The sequence below is a fragment of the Ranitomeya variabilis genome, chromosome 2 (genome assembly GCF_051348905.1).
Source record: "Ranitomeya variabilis isolate aRanVar5 chromosome 2, aRanVar5.hap1, whole genome shotgun sequence".
NCBI classification, from domain to species: Eukaryota; Metazoa; Chordata; class Amphibia; order Anura; family Dendrobatidae; genus Ranitomeya; species Ranitomeya variabilis.
The window spans coordinates 451,313,574-451,337,731 of NC_135233.1; the positions used below are offsets into that span (position 1 = coordinate 451,313,574).

General features: G+C 46.6%; 1 protein-coding gene across 1 annotated transcript in view; it reads left to right on the top strand.

Moving 5' to 3' along the window:
- The window catches only part of IRAG1 (inositol 1,4,5-triphosphate receptor associated 1), a 248,099-nt gene that overhangs the window by 215,347 nt on the left and 8,594 nt on the right, over window positions 1-24,158 (top strand). Inside the window, exons 13-17 of the mRNA XM_077287276.1 lie at window positions 13,972-14,103; window positions 14,253-14,394; window positions 20,616-20,665; window positions 20,775-20,882; window positions 21,178-21,254. Coding sequence (XP_077143391.1) covers window positions 13,972-14,103; window positions 14,253-14,394; window positions 20,616-20,665; window positions 20,775-20,882; window positions 21,178-21,254 — 509 coding nt within the window. The remainder of the gene's footprint in view (window positions 1-13,971; window positions 14,104-14,252; window positions 14,395-20,615; window positions 20,666-20,774; window positions 20,883-21,177; window positions 21,255-24,158) is intronic.

The window sequence follows — 24,158 nt, forward strand, 5'->3', positions numbered from 1 at the left end:
TAATAGTCTCAGGTTCTTGCAAAGCAGAAACAGCTTACATGTCCAGCAAATGCAGATGGAAGTAAACACGAACAGCAGATGAAGGAGGATTACTGGAAACTTGTGTATGCAGCAGGAACTCAGAGCTGAGTAGCAGGATCACCACACAGGTTCACAGGAGCAGGTGTATAGCCAGGGAGTAATCAGAGGTCAGGAGCTGGATGCAAGGCAGAATACTCTAGCACAGACTGAAGGCTGGGGTGGAGTTTTACAGCAGGAAGACACAGTGCACATGAGACCAAAGACGCCATCTTGGAAAAGGTCAGTAATGCACAAAAGGTAAAAAATGTTCAGAGTCCTGACATTACTCCCTCCTTAGAAGCGGCCTCAGGACGATCCTGGACCTGGTTTCTCAGGGAATCTCTGATGAAAACGAGACATCTTCTGTTGGGCATTGATGTTTTCCACAGGTTCCCAAGAGTCTTCCTCAGGGGGATATCCCTGCCATTTTATCAGATATTGGAGCCGATTCCTGCTAATCCTGGAATCAATAATTTCCTCCACCACAAATTGTTCTTGCCCATCAATCACCACAGGCTGTGGAGGTGGCACAACACGTCCCTGGAAGGTATTAGGAGATACAGGCTTTAGTAAAGATACATGAAAAACTGGGTGTACCTTCATAGTCCTAGGCAGATTCAGCTGGCAGGCCACAGAGCTCACAATACCGTTGATCTTGAAAGGGCCAATGAATTTCTGTCCAAGTTTTTGTGAAGGAACATTTAACTTCAGATTCTTAGTTGCTAACCACACGGAATCTCCTACCTTGAACATGGGTGCAGGTTTACGGAATCTATCAGCCGATCTCTTATAACGTTCTTGAGCTGTGGTCAGGGATTCCTTCAGAACCTCCAGATTCTGTCTCATCGCAGTCAGCCTTTCCTCCACTGCCGGAACCGGAGAATTAATTGGAGACCTAGGTAAAATACACGGATGATAACCCAGATTGGCAAAGAAAGGTGTAAATTTAGTGGAGGCGCTCTGAGAATTATTATATGAAAATTCGGCTAACGGCAACAACTCCAACCAATCATCCTGGAGATGGCTGACATAACATCTTAGATATTGTTCCAGCGTCTGGTTGGTACGCTCAGCCTGACCATTTGTCTGGGGATGGTAAGCAGAAGAGAGACAGACATTAATATTGAGTGCAGAGCAAAACCCCTTCCAGAATCTTGAAGTGAACTGTACTCCACGGTCAGAGATGATCTCATCCGGAACCCTGTGCAACCGAAAGACATTCCGTATAACCAAGGTCACTGTATCTTTAGCTGAGGGGAGGCCGGTGCACGGAACAAAATGAGCAGCTTTAGTCAGGCGATCAACTACCACCATGATTGTATTCATGCCCCCTGATGTAGGCAGCTCCACAATAAAGTCCATTGATATAGACCCCCAAGGGTGGGACGGAACAGGTAATGGTTGTAGAAGGCCCGTAGAGGAGTCTTGTAACGGGCACATACATCGCAAGAGAGAACATAGTCCTTGGTATCCTTCAGGCAAGTTGGCCACCAGAAGAATCGGCTCAGGAACTCTTGTGTCTTTCTGTACCCCCCTGTGACCAGCCAACTTGGAGTCATGTACCAACTTGAGGATCTGCAGACGGACGACCTCCGGGACGTAGATACGTCGATCTCTGAACCACATGCCACCCTTAAAGACAAGATTAATATCCACAGGTGGGTTGGCCAGAAATACATCACCTTCATAGGCCTCCCTGAACTCCTTCCACAAGTCCTGATCGTGGATAACTCCGATGAAATTGGCATCAGATAGAATAGTCTTGGACGGGGTTCCAGGTGCGGAATCCGCAGGATGGATTCGGGATAAAGCATCAGCCTTCCCTGTTGTGAATTTGGATTCTGGGCTCCCCCGGTGGCTACTGGTGGAATTGAACTTGTGACATCATCTTCCCTGTTCACCTGTTCTGATTAGATCTGGGTGTCGCTATATAACCTGGCTTCTTTGTTAGATGCTTGCCGGTCAACAATGTTATCAGAAGCCTCTCTGTGCTTGTTCCTGCTCCCAGACATCTACTAGATAAGTTGGACATTCGTCCATGTTTTGTTTTTGTATTTTGGTTCCAGTTCACAGCTGCAGTTTCGTTACTGTGTCTGGAAAGCTCTTGTTGATCAGGAATTGCCACTCTGGTATTATGAGTTAATGCCAGAGTCCTAAAGTAATTTCTGGATGTGTTTTGTTAGGGTTTTCTACTGACCATGAAAGTATGCTTTCTGTCTTCTGCTATCTAGAAAGCGGACCTCAAATTTGCTAAAACTATTTTCCTGCTGCGTTTGTTGTTTCATCTCATATCACCGCCAATATATGTGGGGGGCCTCTGTCTCCTTTTTGGGCATTTCTCTAGAGGTGAGTCAGGTCTTATATTTCCCTCTGCTAGCATTATTTAGTTCTCCGGCCGGCGCTGGGCATATAGGGATAAAAAGTAGGACATGCTACCTGGCTACTTCTAGATGATGCGGTAGGTTTAGTTCATGGTCAGTATAGTTACATCTTCCAAGAGCTTGTTCCTATTAAGGCTTATGCTAGTTCTCTGGCCATGGAGATCATGATAGTTTGACCGGCCCACTAAAGGGTTAAAATCCTTGGCTGAGAAAGGAGAGAAATAAGAAGTCTGCTGAAAATTTTTTTTTTTTTTTTTTTTTTTTTCTCTAGTAGTTAGTGTGCTCTTAATTGGATCACTTGCCAGTCTGTCTATGCTGCAGTCTTTCTTTTTTTTCTCTCTCCTTCTAATCTTTGAATGGCTCTATGTTCACCTGTCTATAATGGATCTACAGAGTGTAACTGCAGGTTTGAATAATCTCGCCACGAAAGTGCAAAGTTTGCAGGATTTTGTTGTTCATGCTCCGGTATCAGAGCCGAGAATTCCTTTGCCGGAATTCTTCTCAGGGAATAGATCTAGCTTTCAGAATTTTAGAAATAATTGTAAGTTATTTTTGTCCCTGAAATCTCGTTCTGCTGGAGACCCTGCACAGCAGGTTGGGATTGTGATTTCCTTGCTCCGCGGCGACCCTCAAGATTGGGCTTTTGCATTGGCACCAGGGGATCCTGCGTTGCGCAATGTGGATGCGTTTTTTCTGGCCTTGGGCTTGCTGTATGAGGAACCTCATTTGGAACTTCAGGCAGAAAAAACTTTGATGTCCCTATCGCAGGGGCAAGATGAAGCTGAAATTTACTGCCAAAAATTCCGTAAATGGTCTGTGCTTACTCAGTGGAATGAGTGTGCCTTGGCGGCTACTTTCAGAGAGGGTCTTTCTGATGCCATTAAGGATGTTATGGTGGGGTTCCCTGTGCCTGCAAGTCTGAATGAGTCCATGACAATGGCCATTCAGATCGATAGGCGTCTGCGGGAGCGCAAACCAGTGCACCATCTGGCGGTGTCCACTGAGAAGACGCCAGAAAACATGCAGTGTGATAGAATTCTGTCCAGAAGCGAGCGGCAGAATTTTAGACGGAAAAATGGGTTGTGTTTCTATTGTGGGGATTCTACTCATGTTATATCAGCATGCTTTAAGCGTACTAAAAAGCTTGATAAATCCGTTCCCATTGGCACTTTACAGTCTAAATTTATTTTGTCTGTGACCCTGATTTGCTCTTTGTCATCTATTACTACGGACGCCTATATCGACTCTGGCGCCGCTTTGAGTCTTATGGATTGGTCCTTTGCCAATCGTTGTGGGTATGATTTAGAGCCTTTGGAGACTCTTATTCCTCTGAAGGGGATTGACTCCACCCCATTGGCTAATAATAAACCACAATACTGGACACAAGTGACTATGTGTATTAATCCGGATCACCAGGAGACTATTCGTTTTCTGGTGCTGTATAATCTACATGATGATTTGGTGCTGGGATTGCCATGGCTGCAGTCTCACAACCCAGTCCTTGACTGGAGAGCTATGTCTGTGTTGAGCTGGGGATGTAAGGGGACTCATGGGGACGTACCTTTGGTGTACATTTCATCATCTATTCCCTCTGAAATCCCTGAGTTCCTGTCTGATTATCGTGACGTCTTTGAAGAACCCAAGCTGGGTTCACTACCTCCGCACCGTGAGTGCGATTGTGCTATAGATTTAATTCCGGGTAGTAAATACCCAAAGGGTCGTTTATTTAATCTGTCTGTGCCTGAACATACTGCTATGCGAGAATATATAAAGGAGTCCTTGGAAAAGGGACATATTCGTCCATCGTCATCTCCCTTAGGAGCCGGTTTTTTCTTTGTGTCAAAAAAAGACGGCTCTTTGAGACCATGTATTGATTATCGGCTTTTGAATAAAATCACGGTTAAATATCAATACCCATTGCCGTTGCTGACTGATTTGTTTGCTCGCATAAAGGGGGCCAAGTGGTTCTCTAAGATTGATCTCCGTGGGGCGTATAATTTGGTGCGGATCAGGCAGGGGGATGAGTGGAAAACCGCATTTAATACGCCCGAGGGCCACTTTGAGTATTTGGTGATGCCTTTTGGTCTTTCTAATGCCCCTTCAGTCTTCCAGTCCTTTATGCATGATATTTTCCGCGATTTTTTGGATAAATTTATGATAGTGTATCTGGATGATATTCTGATTTTTTCGGATGATTGGGACTCTCATGTCTGGCAAGTTAAGAGGGTTTTTCAGGTTTTGCGGTCTAATTCTCTGTGTGTCAAGGGTTCTAAGTGCGTTTTTGGGGTTCAGAGAATTTCCTTTTTGGGATATATTTTTTCTCCCTCTTCCATTGAGATGGATCCTGTCAAGGTTCAAGCTATTTGTGATTGGACGCAGCCCTCTTCTCTTAAAAGTCTTCAGAAATTTTTGGGCTTTGCCAACTTTTATCGTCGATTTATTTCTGGTTTTTCGGATGTCGTTAAGCCATTGACCGATTTGACTAGACAGGGTGCTGATGTTGCTAATTGGTCCCCTGATGCTGTGGAGGCCTTTCAGGAGCTTAAGCGCCGTTTTTCTTCTGCCCCTGTGTTGCGTCAGCCTGATGTGACTCTTCCTTTTCAGGTTGAGGTCGACGCTTCTGAGATCGGGGCTGGGGCAGTGTTGTCGCAGAAAAGTTCTGACTGCGCCGTGATGAGGCCTTGTGCCTTCTTTTCCCGTAAATTTTCGCCCGCTGAGCGGAATTATGATGTTGGGAATCGGGAGCTTTTGGCCATGAAGTGGGCGTTTGAGGAGTGGCGCCATTGGCTCGAGGGGGCCAGACATCAGGTGGTGGTATTGACTGACCACAAAAATTTGATCTATCTTGAGACCGCCAGGCGCCTGAATCCTAGACAGGCGCGCTGGTCATTATTTTTCTCTCGGTTTAATTTTGTGGTATCGTACCTACCGGGTTCTAAGAATGTTAAGGCGGATGCCCTTTCTAGGAGTTTTGAGCCTGATTCACCCGGCAACTCTGACCCCACAGGTATTCTTAAGGAGGGAGTTATCTTGTCAGCCGTTTCTCCAGACCTGCGGCGGGCCTTGCAGGAGTTTCAGGCGGATAGACCGGATCGTTGTCCGCCTGATAGGTTGTTTGTTCCTGATGATTGGACTAGTAGAGTCATCTCTGAGGTACATTCTTCTGCATTGGCAGGTCATCCTGGAATTTTTGGTACCAGGGATTTGGTGGCAAGATCCTTCTGGTGGCCTTCCCTGTCACGAGATGTGCGAGGCTTTGTGCAGTCTTGTGACGTTTGTGCTCGGGCCAAGCCTTGTTGTTCTCGGGCTAGTGGATTATTGTTGCCCTTGCCTATTCCTAAGAGGCCTTGGACACACATCTCGATGGATTTTATTTCAGATCTGCCTGTTTCTCAGAAGATGTCTGTCATCTGGGTGGTGTGTGACCGTTTTTCTAAGATGGTCCATTTGGTTCCCCTGCCCAAATTGCCTTCTTCTTCCGAGTTGGTGCCCCTGTTTTTTCAAAATGTTGTTCGTTTGCATGGTATTCCTGAGAATATCGTTTCTGACAGAGGAACCCAATTTGTGTCTAGATTTTGGCGGGCATTCTGTGCTAGGATGGGCATAGATTTGTCTTTTTCGTCTGCTTTTCACCCTCAGACTAATGGCCAGACCGAGCGGACTAATCAGACCCTGGAGACATATCTGAGGTGTTTTGTGTCTGCTGACCAGGATGATTGGGTTGCTTTTTTGCCATTGGCGGAGTTCGCCCTCAATAATCGGGCCAGCTCTGCCACTTTGGTGTCCCCGTTTTTCTGTAATTCGGGGTTCCACCCTCGATTTTCCTCCGGTCAGATGGAATCCTCGGATTGTCCTGGAGTGGATGCGGTGGTGGAGAGATTGCATCATATCTGGGGGCAGGTGATGGACAATTTAAAGTTGTCCCAGGAGAAGACTCAGCTTTTTGCCAACCGTCACCGTCGTGTTGGTCCTCGGCTTTGTGTTGGAGATTTGGTGTGGTTGTCTTCTCGTTTTGTCCCTATGAGGGTCTCATCTCCTAAGTTTAAGCCTCGGTTCATCGGTCCGTATAAAATATTGGAGATTCTTAACCCTGTTTCCTTCCGTTTGGACCTCCCTGCATCCTTTTCTATTCATAACGTTTTTCATCGGTCGTTATTGCGCAGGTATGAGGCACCGGTTGTGCCTTCCGTTGAGCCTCCTGCTCCGGTGTTGGTTGAGGGTGAGTTGGAGTACGTTGTGGAAAAAATCCTAGACTCCCGTGTTTCCAGACGGAGACTCCAGTATCTGGTCAAGTGGAAGGGATACGGCCAGGAGGATAATTCTTGGGTCACTGCATCTGATGTTCATGCCTCTGATCTGGTTCGTGCCTTTCATAGGGCCCATCCTGATCGCCCTGGTGGTTCTGGTGAGGGTTCGGTGCCCCCTCCTTGAGGGGGGGGTACTGTTGTGAATTTGGATTCTGGGCTCCCCCGGTGGCTACTGGTGGAATTGAACTTGTGACATCATCTTCCCTGTTCACCTGTTCTGATTAGATCTGGGTGTCGCTATATAACCTGGCTTCTTTCTTAGATGCTTGCCGGTCAACAATGTTATCAGAAGCCTCTCTGTGCTTGTTCCTGCTCCCAGACATCTACTAGATAAGTTGGACATTCGTCCATGTTTTGTTTTTGTATTTTGGTTCCAGTTCACAGCTGCAGTTTCGTTACTGTGTCTGGAAAGCTCTTGTTGATCAGGAATTGCCACTCTGGTATTATGAGTTAATGCCAGAGTCCTAAAGTAATTTCTGGATGTGTTTTGTTAGGGTTTTCTACTGACCATGAAAGTATGCTTTCTGTCTTCTGCTATCTAGAAAGCGGACCTCAAATTTGCTAAAACTATTTTCCTGCTGCGTTTGTTGTTTCATCTCATATCACCGCCAATATATGTGGGGGGCCTCTGTCTCCTTTTTGGGCATTTCTCTAGAGGTGAGTCAGGTCTTATATTTTCCTCTGCTAGCATTATTTAGTTCTCCGGCCGGCGCTGGGCATATAGGGATAAAAAGTAGGACATGCTACCTGGCTACTTCTAGATGATGCGGTAGGTTTAGTTCATGGTCAGTATAGTTACATCTTCCAAGAGCTTGTTCCTATTAAGGCTTATGCTAGTTCTCTGGCCATGGAGATCATGATACTTCCCATTACGAGAACCTGGACGGTACGAGATAACAAAGTTAAATTGATTTAAAAATAAGTTCCAACGAGCCTGACGAGGAGAAAGACATCTAGCGGATCTAAGGAACTCTAGATTGCGATGGTCAGTTAGCACTATAATCTGTTGTGCAGCTCCTTGCAGATGATGCCTCCATTCTTTGAAAGCCGCAATAATAGCCAGCAATTCCTTGTCTCCCACGTCGTAATTCTTCTCTGCTGAGGTTAGTCTACGGGAAAAGAAAGCACAAGGATGTAGCAGACCCTTCTCTCCAGTTCTTTGGGAGAGAATAGTCCCCAAAGCATTATCAGAAGCGTCCACCTCCACAATGAAAGGAAGTGTTGGATCTGGGTGTATCAACAGCGGTGCTGATGTGAAACAGATCTTAAGCCGGTCAAAAGCTTCTTGAGCCTGTGATGACCAATTAAAGGTCTTTTCCTTCTTTGTCAAGGAAGTAATGGGACGGACAATATCAGAAAATTTTCGAATGAAGCGTCTGTAGAAATTTACAAAACCAATAAAACGTTGGACCTCCTTAACATTCTTGGGTACTGGCCAGTCAAGGATAGCCTGGATCTTACCAGATTCCATGTTCAGCCCCTGGGGAGAGATGATATAACCTAAGAACTGTATCTCAGAAAGATGGAACTCGCATTTCTCAGGCTTAATATACAGATGGTTCTCTTTCAGACGTCTTAAAACAGTTTTGACATGTTCTTCATGTTCCTGTAGAGAGTCAGAAAAGATTAGTATATCGTCCAAATAGATCACTACAAACTGGTCCAACAAATCTCTGAAAACGTCATTAGCAAGGTGTTGAAATGTTGCAGGGGCGTTACAAAGCCCGAAGGGCATCACAAGAGATTCAAAGTGTCTATACCGGCATCTGAATGCTGTCTTCCACTCATCCCCTGGACGAATACGCACCAAATTATAAGCCCCACGAAGATCCAGTTTAGAGAACACCTTAGCATGGCGGACTCTTTCCAGTAATTTGGGAATCAGAGGCAAAGGGTAACGGTTTCGTACGGTTACCTTATTGAGTTCTCGATAGTCAACACAGGGTCTCAGGGTCCCATCCTTCTTCTTCAAAAAAGATAGGTGCCCCTGCTGGTGAGGAAGAAGGACGTATGAAGCCTTTGGCCAGATTTTCATCAATATACTCTTTTAAGGCTTGAAGCTCAGGTGCCGCCAAAGGGTATACGTTACCAAAAGGAATGGCTGCCCCGGGAAGCAGCTCAATGGGACAGTCATAATGCCTGTGTGGAGGAAGCTGATCTGCATTCTTCTTGTCACAGATGTCAGAGAACTCTTTATAAGCTGGAGGTAAAGAAAATACCTGTACATGTGGTTCCGTAGCCGTGGACTCAGGGACAGCTTCTGTTAACGCTGAGTTGCTCCTTGTTGGGAATATAATCTCCTTGGTCTCCCAGTTGATAATTGGGTTCTGAGAATGCAACCAAGGAATGCCTAAAATCACAGAAAAATGAGGAGAAGAAATTAGCAAGAAAGAAAGTTGCTCCTGATGATTAGGCTCCAACAAAATTTCAAGGGGTACGGTCTTCTGATCCACAGGCCCAGAGATTAAAGGTGACCCATCCACTGTTTCCATGGTAATTGGAGAGGCTCTTTGCTGAATTTTAATACCATGTTCCTTGGCAAATGCGATATCCATGAAATTGCCACCTGCACCAGAGTCAATCATAGCTGAACTGGAAATCCACTGTCCTGGACACAGGATCTTAATAGGGAGAGAACAGTGAGAGTTCTTTTCCTTCAGCTCCTTGGGGGGTGAAGTCATAGAAAGTGAATGGAATACAGCGTTTAAAGGCAGGCTACATTCAGAGATATCAGATTCATCATCACAGTTGTCATACTCCCCTATTGCTGCTAGCACCTTGTTAGGCCGTCTAGGACACTTAGAACAATTGATCAAGAAGAGGTCAGACTGGCCGCAGTAGAAACAGACTTTCACGAAGGCGATGCTCCTGGCACTCATTGATCTCGTGCCTCTGAACGGAATCAATATGCATGGGCACCTCCTCCACCTCCCGAGAGGTTTTACCTGCAGGCTCTTTGGAAGGAAGAGAAAAGTTAGAAACACGGTTATATGCAGCAAATTTCTCCTTCCTACGCTCAGTAAGGTGAATGTCTATACGCACACAATGCTGTATAAATGTCTCTAGCTCTTGTGGTGACTCAGAGCGGGCTAATTCATCTTTTACGATACTAGACAGACCCCTTTTAAAAATAGGCAGTTGTGCATAACTGTCCCAATTGGTATCTACCGCCAATCTCCTGAATTCAGTGGCATACTCAATAACAGAACGTTTAGCCTGGCGTAAAGACAACAAAGCAGATTCAGCGGTTGCACGGCGATTAGGGTCATCAAACATTAATGCCATAGCGGCCAAGAAATCATCCAAGTTATTTAACCGTGGGTCACGAGACTCAATCATCGGATTCGCCCAGGCGAGCGCTCGTGAGGTCAGTAGCATTATTACACACAATACTTTGGATCTATCAGTAGGAAAACGGTCAGCATGCACATCAAAATATAGCATACATTGATTCACAAAGCCACGAAATTTGTCGCGATCACCATTAAATCTGAATGGGGGCAACTTAGGTGGGCCAACTGGTGGCGGTTGCCCAGAGGGTAAAGTCACTTGTGCAGCTATTTGCGTGCTTATATCCTGAAAAGCCCGTCGATACTGGGACTCTATGCCAGCAAGTTTGTTTTCCTGGGCTGCCATGTGGTTGCTCAAGTCCTGCATAGTTTGTCCAAACACTTGTTGATTGGGTTCAAAGCTTCCAAACTTCGTTTGCAGACCTTCCACATCTTTTTGCAGTGATCTAATTATGAAAAACACCTGCTCTAATTTGCTTTCTGCAGTCTTTGTTCCAGCAGTCTCCTTTTTTTTTAGGCTAGAGTATCCTGTAATAGTTATAGGGGATAACTCAGGAGACTCTTTGCGTGGAACAAGACAACTACAGGACACAGTTTTATAAGTGGTAAAGTCTATATTATCACACGGTGATTCAAACAGGTGCAGAGAGAAACTCAAGTCCACAACACTTGGTGCAAATAATAAACGCAGCTTAGCAGTCTATAGGAAACTTCAGAGGAAAATGCAATCAAGCAGAAAGTCTATGAAGCACAGTTATTCTTGAGGATACTTGACACGAATAAATCCTTGTCTTTGTCCAGGCACAGATAGATATGCTAATAAGGCAGTTCAAATAATATCTTAGCTCAACCAGGGAGGCCTGGTTAATAGTCTCAGGTTCTTGCAAAGCAGAAACAGCTTACATGTGCAGCAAATGCAGATGGAAGTAAACACGAACAGCAGATGAAGGAGGATTACTGGAAACTTGTGTATGCAGCAGGAACTCAGAGCTGAGTAGCAGGATCACCACACAGGTTCACAGGAACGGGTGTATACCCAGGGAGTAATCAGAGGTCAGGAGCTGGATGCAAGGCAGAATACTCTAGCACAGACTGAAGGCTGGGGTGGAGTTTTATAGCAGGAAGACACAGTGCACATGAGACCAAAGACGCCATCTTGGAAAAGGGCAGTAATGCACAAAAGGTAAAAAATGTTCAGAGTCTTGACAGCAATCTTGCCTTGCGCACGCACAGTATGCTTTGCCCAACAGCGGGCAAAGCCGAAAAGCATTAGTGCGCACGCGCCAGCATGCCGGAACACAGCGAAATACTTCCGGGACATAGTGCGCCGGCGCATGCGCACTAATGCTTTTTGGCTTTGCCCGCAGTTGGGCAAAGCATACTGCGCGTGCGCAAGGCAAGATTGCCTTGAGCAGGCGTGTACTACGGAGGACACAGTATGAACTTCACTCCAATATTGCGACCAGCATGCAGCCAGCGGGTAAGGAAAGGGTGAATCAAACACCCGAAAACCCCGCCCATATGACCGCAAACCTGTCCCGCCAAATTCAGGTGACAGGTTCCCTTTAATAAGCCTGTTAGGGTTATGTCTTGTTCACTGTCTTTCTTAGAAAAGGCCAGGTGATGCAAATTCCCAGCTTTATAAAAACCCAGCCTCCTCTAACCTTGTGCCAAAACTGCAGCCATGGGTTGTTCTAAGCAGCTGCCTAGCACTCTGAAAATGAAAATGGTGGAGGCCCACAAAGCAGGAGAATGCTATAAAAAGATAGCAAAGCGTTTTCAAGTTGTCCTTTCCTCAGTTTGAAATGTAATGAAGAAATGGCAGTTACCAGGAACAGTGGAGGTCAAGATAAGGTCTAGAAGACCAAGTAACATTTCAGTGAGAGCTGCTCGTAGGATTGCTAGAGAGGCAAATCAGAACCCTCACTTGACTACAAAAGACCTTCAGAAAGATTTAGCAGACTTTGGAGTCGTACATTGTTCCACTCAGAGACACCTGCACAAATATGGCCTTCAGGAAAAAGTCATCAGAAGAAAACCTCTACTGCATCCTCACCATAAAATTCAGCATCAGAAGTATGCCAAACAACATCTAAACAAGTCTGATGCATTTTGGAAACAATTCCTGTGGACCGATTAGGTTAAAATAGAACTCTTTGGCCACAATGATCAAAGGTATGTGTGGAGAAAAAAGTGTGCAGAATTTCAGGAGAAGAACATCTCGCCAACCATTAAGCATGGGAGTGGATCAATTATACTTTGGGGTTGTGTTGCAGCCAATGGCACAGACAATATTTCACTGGTAGAGGGAAGAATGAATTCAATGAAATTTCAACAAATTCTTGATGTAAAGATAACACCATCTGTGAAAAAGCTGAAGTGGAAAAGAGGAAGAGGGTGGCTTCTACAAAAAATGGATAATGATCTTAAACATATGTCAAAATCCACAATAGGCGACCTCAAAAGGTGCAAGCTGAAGGCTTTACAATGGACCTCACAGTCCCCTGACCTGAACATCATTGAAAATCTGTGGCTAGACCTCAAAATAGCAGAGGATGCAAGATGACCCAGGAATCTCACAGAACTGGAAGACTTGTCCAAGGAAGAATGGCTGAAAATTCCTCAAACAAGAATTGAAAGACTCTTGCCTTGCTACAAAAAGCTTTTACAAGCTGTGATACTTGCAAAAGGGAGCGCTTCTAGGTACTAGCTATTTCATATGTAAAAGATGAATATATATGTGTATTTTTTTTTTGCCTAAAATACAAGGAAATGTGTCATCTTTAACTTTAGGCTTTTTAGAGATCATTTCATTTTTAACTCTCTTAATTGTTCAGGGGAGCTCAAACTTTTACATGCCTCTGTATAGGTAATATATGTACACAGTGACTGCACCAGCATAATAGTGAGTGCAGCTCTGGAGTATAATACAGTATGGAACTCAGGATCAGTACAGGATCAGTGATGTATGTACACAGTGACTTCACCAGCAAAATAGTGAGTGCAGCTCTGAAGAATAATACAGGATGTAACTCAGAATCAGTACAGGATCAGTAATGTAATGTATGTACATAGTGACTGCACCAGCAGAATAGTGAGTGCAGCTTTGGAGTATAATACAGGATGTAACTCAGGATCAGTAATGTAATGTATGTACACAGTAACTGCACCAGCAGAATAGTGAGTGTAGCTCTTGGGAATAATGTGACGCCCCAGGGTCCTGGTCATCACAGTGGCATCGCTTTCCCCTTGGGGAGGGTGATGTCACGCTTGGAAGCGATGAAAGATATCTTTCACCAGGTAATCACTACATACAACACGTTCACACTCCAGACCAAAAGGGGGAGCTCTAAACCCGAATTCAGGGTGAACTCCCCTTGATATATTCTGGTTTTGGAGGGAAAGGAGTTAGTTCGTCCCAGACAGCAGACAGTGCAGGCGGTCAGGGACCTGAAGAGAGCAGACGGGCTGAGAGTGCCAGAAAGTCTGAAGGGGCCGTGTAGTCCAAGGTACTACAGCTCCTGGAGAAAGAAGGAAACAGAAAGAAAGAACAGATTGTAGAAAGAGTGCAGGAGGGAAAAAGCGAAGGAGAACAACACCAGTGGAGCAGAGCTGAGAAGTGGCTACCTCCCTGGCTAGTCCAGATTCCAGTAGCCGGAAGACCGTGGCCATGCTGAACTCTATAGTGAAAGCGGCAGGACAGCTGAATTGTACATCACCTGTCCCATTGATACCCAGGATACACAGTGATATCTGCACCAGCATAATAGTGAGTGCAGCTCTGGAGTATAATACAGGATGTAATTCAGCATCGCTACAAGATAAGTAATGTAATGTATGTACACAGTGACTGTACCAGCAGAATAGTGAGTGAAGCTCTAGAGTATGTGTTCTGTCTCTGTCCCATTGCACCTGTCCCTTTTCTTCTTTCAGTCTTCTGCATCGTTGTGGCAGAACAGTGAGCACCGTGAAGCTTACCAGAAGTTATTAGAGGACATCTGTGTCCTCCACCGTCTTATCACCAGACTGTCCAGCCGGGCGGAGATGGTTGGCGCTGTGCGGCAGGTTTGTAGGATGCACATCTGTGTTTTCATTGTAGGCTATTAACTGATTTTTGGTGCTGTATTTTGAGCTGTGATCGATCAAATAATTCTGGTCATCTTTTTGTGCTCCACAAATGTATCTTCTCAGCAATTGTGCACTTTGTTGTCCAGGAGAAGCGCATGTCTCGGGCCACGGAGGTGATGATGCAGTATGTGGAGAACTTGAAGAGGACCTATGAGAAGGATCATGCTGAGCTCATGGAATTTAAGAAACTCGCCAACCAGAACTCCAGCCGCAACTACAGCGCTTCTGGTAAATGTGACACCGCTATGCAGATGGCAGGGCCCCCACACTGCGCCGTCCATGCTATGCTACTTGTCAGATCCTCTCCCGTTTACGTCCATATGCTAAATCCAAAAATTGACCTCTTTGATTATGTTCTTACTCTTGGAGGCAACCAAGTTCCGGGGCTGCTCCTGGTCTTTGTGCACATGTGGCTGCAACTGCAGCGCCCCCACTGCCGCAGGGCCGAGGGGTACCCGGTACCGGGCCTCTGAGTCTCTGTTCTGGGGTTGTCACGGTGGCTAGACCCGGTCCGTGACCCTGCTGAGGGGCGCCCAAATAATAGGTGTGGATGGGGGTAGTGGTGCGGTGTAGTGCCGGTCGCAGTTAATAACAAGGACACAAGGTTGCAGTCTCTTTACCTCTTTACTGAAGGCTTCTGGGTCCTCAGTCCGGAATGCGGTTAACCGGGCTGCGCAAGTCCGGCCGGTCCGATGGCACCTCCAGAGTTCCCGTTGCAGGTGGAAATCTGTGCCTTCCTTCTAGCGCTTGTGTGTTGTGGTCCTCCCCTGCTGTGCTTACGGGATAGTCCCCACAACTGTTGTGTCTGTTCCTCGTGTTCCCTCACAACAACTCGATTCTGATGTTCTTCTGAATCTCGTCCCCCAGATCTTATGGTAGGACGCACCCGTATGACGGGAAGGCTCGGAGCTCTTCCGGGACCCTACAGTCGCCCCTCTCCAAAGGTTGCCCCCTATGTCTGCGTAGGTGATGTAGGTGAGACAGCCAGCCTATAGCTCTCTGTCCTGCCGTTGGTTTGAAGTAATGCCTAGAGCTCTGTACTTCCTCAGTGTTCCGGCCACCGGTTATTTACGCCTCAGTAGGATGTTGCCTCGGTCTAACAGCACGACTCCTACTGGTATTTCTCCCTGTTGCGTTGATCTCGTTTCTCACTCAGTACAATAAATCTCGCTTCTTGTCCTTTCTTAGGGCACCGCCGCTATGAAGTGCAGGCGCGGTCCCGTAGCTTTCTCTCTGATTGCCAGGCCTCTGTCAGGATCCCACCCCTGACAGGGACCCTACCGAATCTTCCCCTACAACACCCTCTGCCACAAGGTGTTGCCTGGTTCCAACCCAGTCAGCGTTCTCCCTAACTTCCTGCCTAACTCCCAGTTTTACCAGACTGTGAGGAGTGGCCTAATGAATAGTACCCTTAGCTCCCCCTGGAGGCCAGACTGTGAAATGTATTGGTGTATGTGATACCTGGTCAGATGAACTCCTTCAGTGCCATCAGACGTACCATAGCCCCCCTTAGCGGCGGAGCCACAGTACTGCAATGACCAGGACTCTGGGGCGCTGCACTCCCCCCCGGTTAAATCCAGTACTCCTGGACTGGGAAGAAAACAACAATACATGTCAGCAAAAAGACATACAATTTTGAAAATGCAAGTACAAGTCAACTTTTTAACAGAGCTTCCCTTTATGGGAGGTGAGGACACTTGAACGTTACAAACATGGTTAAATACTTTTAAATAACTTTACTATAAATAACTTTTCTTACCCAACCGGGTATTCTACTAAGTGCAAAATTTTGAACACTAATCCAACTTTGCCTTTAAGGACGTACCTGCTGAATCCACTAAAGACCTTCTTATAATCACATTATAAGGTTACTGAACATTTTTACATTCTCCTACTTTAAGTCTGCAGGACCGCCTGTCCTAACTGCTCCAGACCTACTGCCTCTCCTTTCTGTTACAGGACCGCCCCTTTCCGCCCGGGCCTACTGTCCTTCCACTACTATACACAGTATAGAACATATCATTTTTCTTTCAGTTTAAGACCACTGAGCCATCTCTGTATGGCTCCTAGGAGGACTCACTAACTAACCCCGTACGGGTTCACTTTCTGTCCTCATTCTCTAACACATTATCAAACATTTCTTACAATCAACTAGTTGGCTACATATAACTTCTTCATATTAGCATCATTACTTTTTCTTTCAAGACATTATTGCCATCTAACCATCTTAAGGCAACACTGTACATAAGTGCAAGATGTGAACATCCCCTTTAAGAGGGGACCAAGTCTCTATGAGGTAGTGCAACTTCTCAAGCTGCAAGTCCGTATGCAGCAAGGACTCCAGTGTAAGTTCCAAGAACCGTATCTTCGCAAAGAGTCCGTCTTTTATATAAAACCAGTAGAGAGCACCTTTAAGAAGGTGCAAACTATATACAAGGAGTTTGTATCATGCATTGTTCATTATTCAGCAGTTCTTGATAACTTGTGCAAACGTAGAAAACAAACAAAAAACAATAGGGATCCCGGGTCAACAAAGGGATCCCTTTAAGAGTAACCCTAGACTGGTTTTAGCAGCAAAATAGCAGAGAAAAACAATGAACTATGTACATTCATTAAAGTATCTTTGCTTACTCTGATGGTGGCTGTGCAGGGGGTGGTCTTCTGTCCCCGGCCGATGCAATGTCTGTGCTGGTGGTTGGTCTTCTTCCAGGCCTCACCCGGCCAACGGGTCGCCTTGGTGTAGCAAGGGCCGGCCCTGGCTCCAGCAGCGACAGGATCCCTCGCCGGGATGCCCTCCTTGCTTGTGGACGAGCGCGACCCAGAGGCACGCGGTGGACCCGGACCTCCTGAGGTTCCGCGGGGATGGGCTCCGGCACCTTCGCTGCAGAAGGCTCGTCCTCCGGCGTTCCGGCAGCAGCCTGGAGGGCGACGCACCGCTGGACGCCTCGAGCTATCCAGCCAGCTTCGCCAGCTTCCCTCCTCCACCGGGTGTAGGTCACTGCATCACCAGGCTCCAGATCGGAATTGTACCTTCCCCCGCAGGGCTCCACTTCTTCCTGATCCACACGGATCTGCAGTGGCTCCCCGATCTCCTGTATAACTCCCCTTCCTTTGCGGGAGTTAAAGGATATTACTACACCCCAGTGTGACGGTGGAACCTCCTCAACGCTCCTCAGATCGAACTGGGCTGCCGGTTGGGGCCTGTTCCGCCACGCTGTCATCAGGCGTTGCAGGTGCTCCGCCTCCGGCAGGATCCTCAGGCCCTGTGCCTGCAGCTCACACTCTGCCGCGGCCGGAATAAAAGAAGCGGGGGACACCGGAGACAGGCGGACCTCCGTGGGTTGGCCCAGCCGAGCGATTACACGGGCATCGGCTTCCAGGCGGTAGGCTACCTGCCGGGCCTCGGCTGCAGCCACACACTCCCCGGACATCGGCCATGGGGGTTGGCCTATCGGTAGCTCCGCAACGGTCAGTTCCAGCAACGATGGCGCGTCCGGGGCTGTGTCGGGTTGTGCAACCTCGTGCTGAGTTAGGTCATTCGCACGCGGTGCTTCCGGCGTCGCCATTTTCGCTTCTTCTCTGGTGTCCTCTTCCCGCGGTCTCTTTCGTGGGCGGCCCCGTCTCCATGGTCTCCATCCTCCAAAGAGAATGAGGAGGCGGACCTCGGCTGCTGACGGACACGTCCTCAGGACACAGAAATATTTAGACTGGGCGGCCATGGTCGTTCGCGCTCTCCAGCTTGTCTACGCCCACTCCACGCCCCTCTTCTTCTCCTGCGCTCTCCTCAGCGCTGTAATGGCGGCGGATTTTGGCGGCAAGTGGCACAGCACAGTCTTTGCAATAAATCACAGTCCAAGTATAATAAATCACAGTTCCAAGGCACACATGACCCGATTCCTCAGGCTTAAGTAGATCCTGTTCGTGACGCCAAGTTTGCAGCGCCCCCACTGCCGCAGGGCCGAGGGGTACCCGGTACCGGGCCTCTGAGTCTCTGTTCTGGGGTTGTCACGGTGGCTAGACCCGGTCCGTGACCCTGCTGAGGGGCGCCCAAATAATAGGTGTGGATGGGGGTAGTGGTGCGGTGTAGTGCCGGTCGCAGTTAATAACAAGGACACAAGGTTGCAGTCTCTTTACCTCTTTACTGAAGGCTTCTGGGTCCTCAGTCCGGAATGCGGTTAACCGGGCTGCGCAAGTCCGGCCGGTCCGATGGCACCTCCGTTGCAGGTGGAAATCTGTGCCTTCCTTCTAGCGCTTGTGTGTTGTGGTCCTCCCCTGCTGTGCTTACGGGATAGTCCCCACAACTGTTGTGTCTGTTCCTCGTGTTCCCTCACAACAACTCGATTCTGATGTTCTTCTGAATCTCGTCCCCCAGATCTTATGGTAGGACGCACCCGTATGACGGGAAGGCTCGGAGCTCTTCCGGGACCCTAGAGTCGCCCCTCTCCAAAGGTTGCCCCCTATGTCTGCGTAGGTGATGTAGGTGAGACAGCCAGCCTATAGCTCTCTGTCCTGCCGTTGGTTTGAAGTAATGCCTAGAGCTCTGTACTTCCTCGGCGTTCCGGCCACCGGTTATTTACGCCTCAGTAGGATGTTGCCTCGGTCTAACAGCACGACTCCTACTGGTATTTCTCCCTGTTGCGTTGATCTCGTTTCTCACTCAGCACAATAAATCTCGCTTCTTGTCCTTTCTTAGGGCACCGCCGCTATGAAGTGCAGGCGCGGTCCCGTAGCTTTCTCTCTGATTGCCAGGCCTCTGTCAGGATCCCACCCCTGACAGGGACCCTACCGAATCTTCCCCTACAACACCCTCTGCCACAAGGTGTTGCCTGGTTCCAACCCAGTCAGCGTTCTCCCTAACTTCCTGCCTAACCCCCAGTTTTACCAGACTGTGAGGAGTGGCCTAATGAATAGTACCCTTAGCTCCCCCTGGAGGCCAGACTGTGAAATGTATTGGTGTATGTGATACCTGGTCAGATGAACTCCTTCAGTGCCATCAGACGTACCATAGCCCCCCTTAGCGGCGGAGCCACAGTACTGCAACGACCAGGACTCTGGGGCGCTGCACAACCATCACTGTTCAGCGATGTGAGCAAAGGACGCACTTCTCAGTGGTGTGCACCTTTGAGCTCCTCGCCAGAAATGTTTCTCCCATCAGTGACTGAAGTAATATTTTTGACAATAATTAGTGTCATAAATTTTGATGTAGTCAACGGTCGGGGGAACATGGGGGAAGTTGAATTTCTTTATTTTTAAGAATATTTATTTCCCACTTTTTACTTTATTAGTTAGCTGCCCTAGAGAACTTGAACCTGCAATTTTTCCGATCACTTGTACTATGTAATGCAACACCATGATATTGCAGTATATAGCAAAAAAATAAATAAATCACACCAGCCACAAGCTGGCCTTCATAGGAGTACCATTCTGGTAGGCATGGAGGCCTTCAGCAAGTTCCTGACCCATGGGTCCTTCAAAAAATAGAGGAATTGGTCAATTAGTCAAGAGAATGGATGATTACTAAATGAAATCTTCAGCTCTCTATATACTGAAGAACAGAGTGGCGGATGCAACCGATCCCGATCCCAATGCTCCTAACGTGTCATCTAATATGTTCAGTTGGTTGTTATGGTCCAAACTAAAGTTACATAAAATGATTGTGAACAAGACCCTGGGACCAGATGGGCTACATCCAAGGGTTCTTAGGGAACTAAGCTTAGTTGCCGCTGTACATAATCTAGATACTGGTACTGTGGCGAATGACTGGCGCAAAGCTGATGGCGCAAAGCTTCAAAAATGGCTCTGGATCTTTCCTGGATAATTATAGAGTAGTAAGTTTATCATCCATTGTGGGCAAAATACTAGATGGGCTTAGAAGGGAATATACACAAGAGTATGTGGTAGATAATAGTATAAGTCATTGGTTATACTGAGGACAGAAATTGACTGATCTGATTAGTTTTTGTGAAGAAGTGAGTAGACACCGGGACAGAGGGGTCACTGTAGATACAGTGTTTTTGGACTTTGCGAAGATGTATAACGAGTGCAATCCCAATATCGGAAGTAAATCATATATGCTGCCATTGTTTCCTCGGACAGAGGAAAAAAATCGGACTGGGACCTGTGTACGACCCCATAAAATAATAGTGATCTGAGAGTGAGCCAGTGTTTTGTTGGATATTCATAACTTTTTAAGCATTATATCTGAAAATAAGGGGAGAGATCACAAGTGGCCAAAACTCTGCCCACCACGGTGCCTCCTTATGCCTGACTGCTTCTCTAATATTTCCTTCCATTAATGGTTGCTTCTAGCACCATGATCTGACCATGCGTGCATAAAGGCTGGGAATTAGTCCTGAGTCCTAAAACATCGCATCTATTTTACAGTATTACTGTGTGGCTATACAGAGACTGCACAGAATGACGTCACTGTCTCTACTTGTGTATTTCAGATGACGGCGTCCCTCGCTCCTCACGGTCCATGTCACTGACCATTGGGAAGGTGGGTACAGTATCCAAAAATCATGCACCCTGATGTTTATTCCACATTTGCTAGCTGTTCAGATGATGCAGCACTTACAGGGGACATCACCGCTGATGCTTTATTCCAGAACATGCCTCGTCGCAGAGTGAGCGTCGCTGTGGTTCCTAAATTTAATCTGCTGAACATCCCAGGACACTCTCCAAGCTCGTCCCCCGTCCCCACATTGTCTTCTCTGGTAAGTGGATTTCTTCTCTACTTCTCGTCCCTACTCACACTGGATGCATACAAGGTTGCTAAAATGATGATCATGTTCACAGCAGCACAAAGTATTTCAGGATAATAGCGTATTGATCATGATGGGGTGGGAGAGTGTCTCAGAATAAGAGTAACACACTGGAAGGAGCAGGATCTTGAAAGAAGTGCATGGATTTTGCAGATGGTACCAGACAGAATGTAACCCAGTGAAAGGTGCAGCACAGAGTATTTTAGGAATAATGTGACTAATTAATTGGATTTTCTGGGCTTTTCAGGCAGAATCACCAGGCAGCAGCAGCAGTGGCAGGAGCAGTCTACCAGCCTCTCCGGGACTTTCTCCACTAATAGAAAAGTATGTTCTCCGTATGTGAAAGTTTTCAGGCCTGTGACTACAGAACCCACAAGCTTTTTACTTTTCTATTCGCACTATCTGGCCACGAATTTCCTTCTGCTCCCTATGGAAACACATTAGCACTCCACCAAAATAAGTATATATAGGTATGGGGGAGTCCGGAGAATGGACGTCGGCCAAAGAGCATGGGCAGCTTACCAGGTCATAAAGGATATTCACCAACAAGGCAAAATTTCAGATTAGCAAAAATGTCTAATTTTGTTAATTTCAGTCTTCAATCCAATATGACCATTGCATTTTCTTAAAACCCTGCAAGTCAAATTATACATCTCCTTTGCAGCTGCTGCTTGAAATTGTGCGCTCTAGCTCAGTTTTCAAGTGACCCCCGGCACGACCTTGTGGTTAACTTTAGCCTAGTCTATCAATATGTCATAGAAGTCTATCAGTGGGAAAACTCCTTTGACCCTTGTGTTTTCCTACAACTTCCTGATAAATAAAGTCTTTACATCCCCCCGCGGAGCATATGTCGCACGGTTTTCCATCAGTTGAGGTAATTGTATGATTAGTACGTTGCGAAAACCGTTTCATCTCAGCCAAAGACTAAGTGCATGTTTCGACAACGTCCATCAAGTTTAGATAAGTTTCCTAAAAAAAGAAAAACATATAAAGTAGAATCCACCCGGCCATCCCGTCCGCCACTGGTGGCACGTTCCCACTGATTTGTTTCCACCGGTAACACAGGATGTCGGGGTCTATGGAAATTAAATGCGACCCTCCCAGCGAGCCATTGCATGGATACAGGTCATTCTCCGATATCAGGGCAGGAAATTGTTGCTCCGCTGAAGTAATAGATTTGCTGACGTTACACAATGGACAGGACATGGAGGATGAGATAAGACCTCACTGCCATATTACTTGGAAAATCAGTGTTTTTCATTGCAGCCGGGCGTTGTCCTCAGGAGCTTCATTCATTTATTTTACATTAATGCCCGGCACCGAGCACACGGAAGGTCTGTGCGAAGGAGGTGCCCAGAACAGACGGAAATTGAGAAGTTATCAGAATTACTATTACATGGGCTGTACTGCCAGTCCGTGCTATTCTGACCAGAACCAATTCCTACGTCCGCTTATACTCTGCGACATCATAAAATGGCGAGTGGCAGCATGGTGCAGAAGGGAGAAACATCTGTTCTGCTGCGAAATCAAATAATTGTTTATTAGGCAATTTGTAATCCACATGTTCACTTGGCCATTTACTGTTTACAGCTGCAAATGTCACGTCTAGCCTTACCCCAAGGCCATGCTCCCACATAGCATAACAATGTGAACAGGCTAGGCTGGTTTCACACTTGCGTTTTGATCTGCAGCGTTTAAAAAAAAAAACGCATGTGGTGAAAAAACGCATGTAAACGCGGCAAAACGCCGTGTTTTTTAGACGCATGCGTTTTTGCATGCAGAAAAAAAAAACGCGGCGTTTTGCGGCGTTTACATGCGTTTTTTCCTGCGTTTGCGTTTTTTAAACGCATGCTGAGAAGTGTGTGACAGCTGCCAATCATCAAAATCAACTAGAAAACCCACTAAAAACAGAAATAGCTAGGGTTAGGGTTAGGATCCCTAGTAACCCTAGGGACCCTAACCCTACCCCTAACCCTAACCCTAACCCTAACCCTAGGGATCCTAACCCTAACCCTAACCTTAGGGATCCTAACCCTAACCCTAGGGATCCTAACCCTAACCCTAACCCTAAGGGTTAGGATCGTAAACCTAACCTTAAGGGTTAGGATCCCTAGGGTTAGGGTTAGGATCCCTAGGGTTAGGGTTAGGATCCCTAGTAACCCTAGGGTTAGGGTTAGGGTTTTCTTGTTTTTTCTTGTGTTTAGGGTTAGGGTTTTCTTGTTTTTTCTTGTGTTTAGGGTTAGGGTTTTCTTGTTTTTTCTTGTTTTTCTATAAAAACGCATGCGTTTTTAACGCAAGCAAACGCATGTGCTTAAAAACGCATGCGTTTACATAGCAATGCATTTTTTGCCGCGAATAAACGCATGCGTTTTTTTGCGGCAAAAAAACGCCGCTAGAAATTACTACAGGTTGCATTTCTGCAAATGAACGCACGCGTCAAAAAACGCATGCGTTGCCGAAAACGCGTCAAAACGCACGCTAAAAAACGCATGCGTTTTTTAATATTAAGTATAGAAAATAAAACGCATGCGTTTTTTAGCGCTAAAACGCTGCAGATCAAAACGCAAGTGTGAAACCAGCCTTACTGGGATGCAACTCGCAGATAAGGATGAGGTGGAAGTAACCAACTAAAGTTGCCACAGAAATTAAAGTCAGTAGTTCAGGTACAGGACAACAAATCACACAATAGTAGCAATAACGGTTATAATGGTGCAACAATTTCAGTATCCTATTCTATATTCTATCTAGCTACAGTATCTCTCAGTTTGAACGGCGGTTTATGTCCTTCTTGTCATGATCCAGTTCTGTGTTTATGTTCAGCTGTCTTGTCTCTGGACTGGTCATGTGGGAGTTAATTCCCTCTGCCTCACTTTAAAGCTGGCAGAGCTATTTAAGTCCTCTGCAGCCTGTGGCCCTGTGTCTGCTATAGTTCATGCTGCACGGCTTGAGCACCTGACCTGGTCACTAGTACTAATGTTCCTTTTTGCCTCTGACTGCCTGTACCCGTTTATGACTTGTTCTGACCCTTGGCTTGTATCCCGACTTCGTCTTACGTCTCACCTTTTGTTACCACGTTCCCGGTAGGCTCTGACTTCTTGTTTGTCCCCGACCATTCTTCTGATTTCCCCTGTGTACTGCGTTTACCTCTATGTGTATGACCTTTGGCTTGTCTGACTTCTCTTGCATTACCTGTGACACCTGTGTTGTTGTTCAGTATTGCTGTGCTGT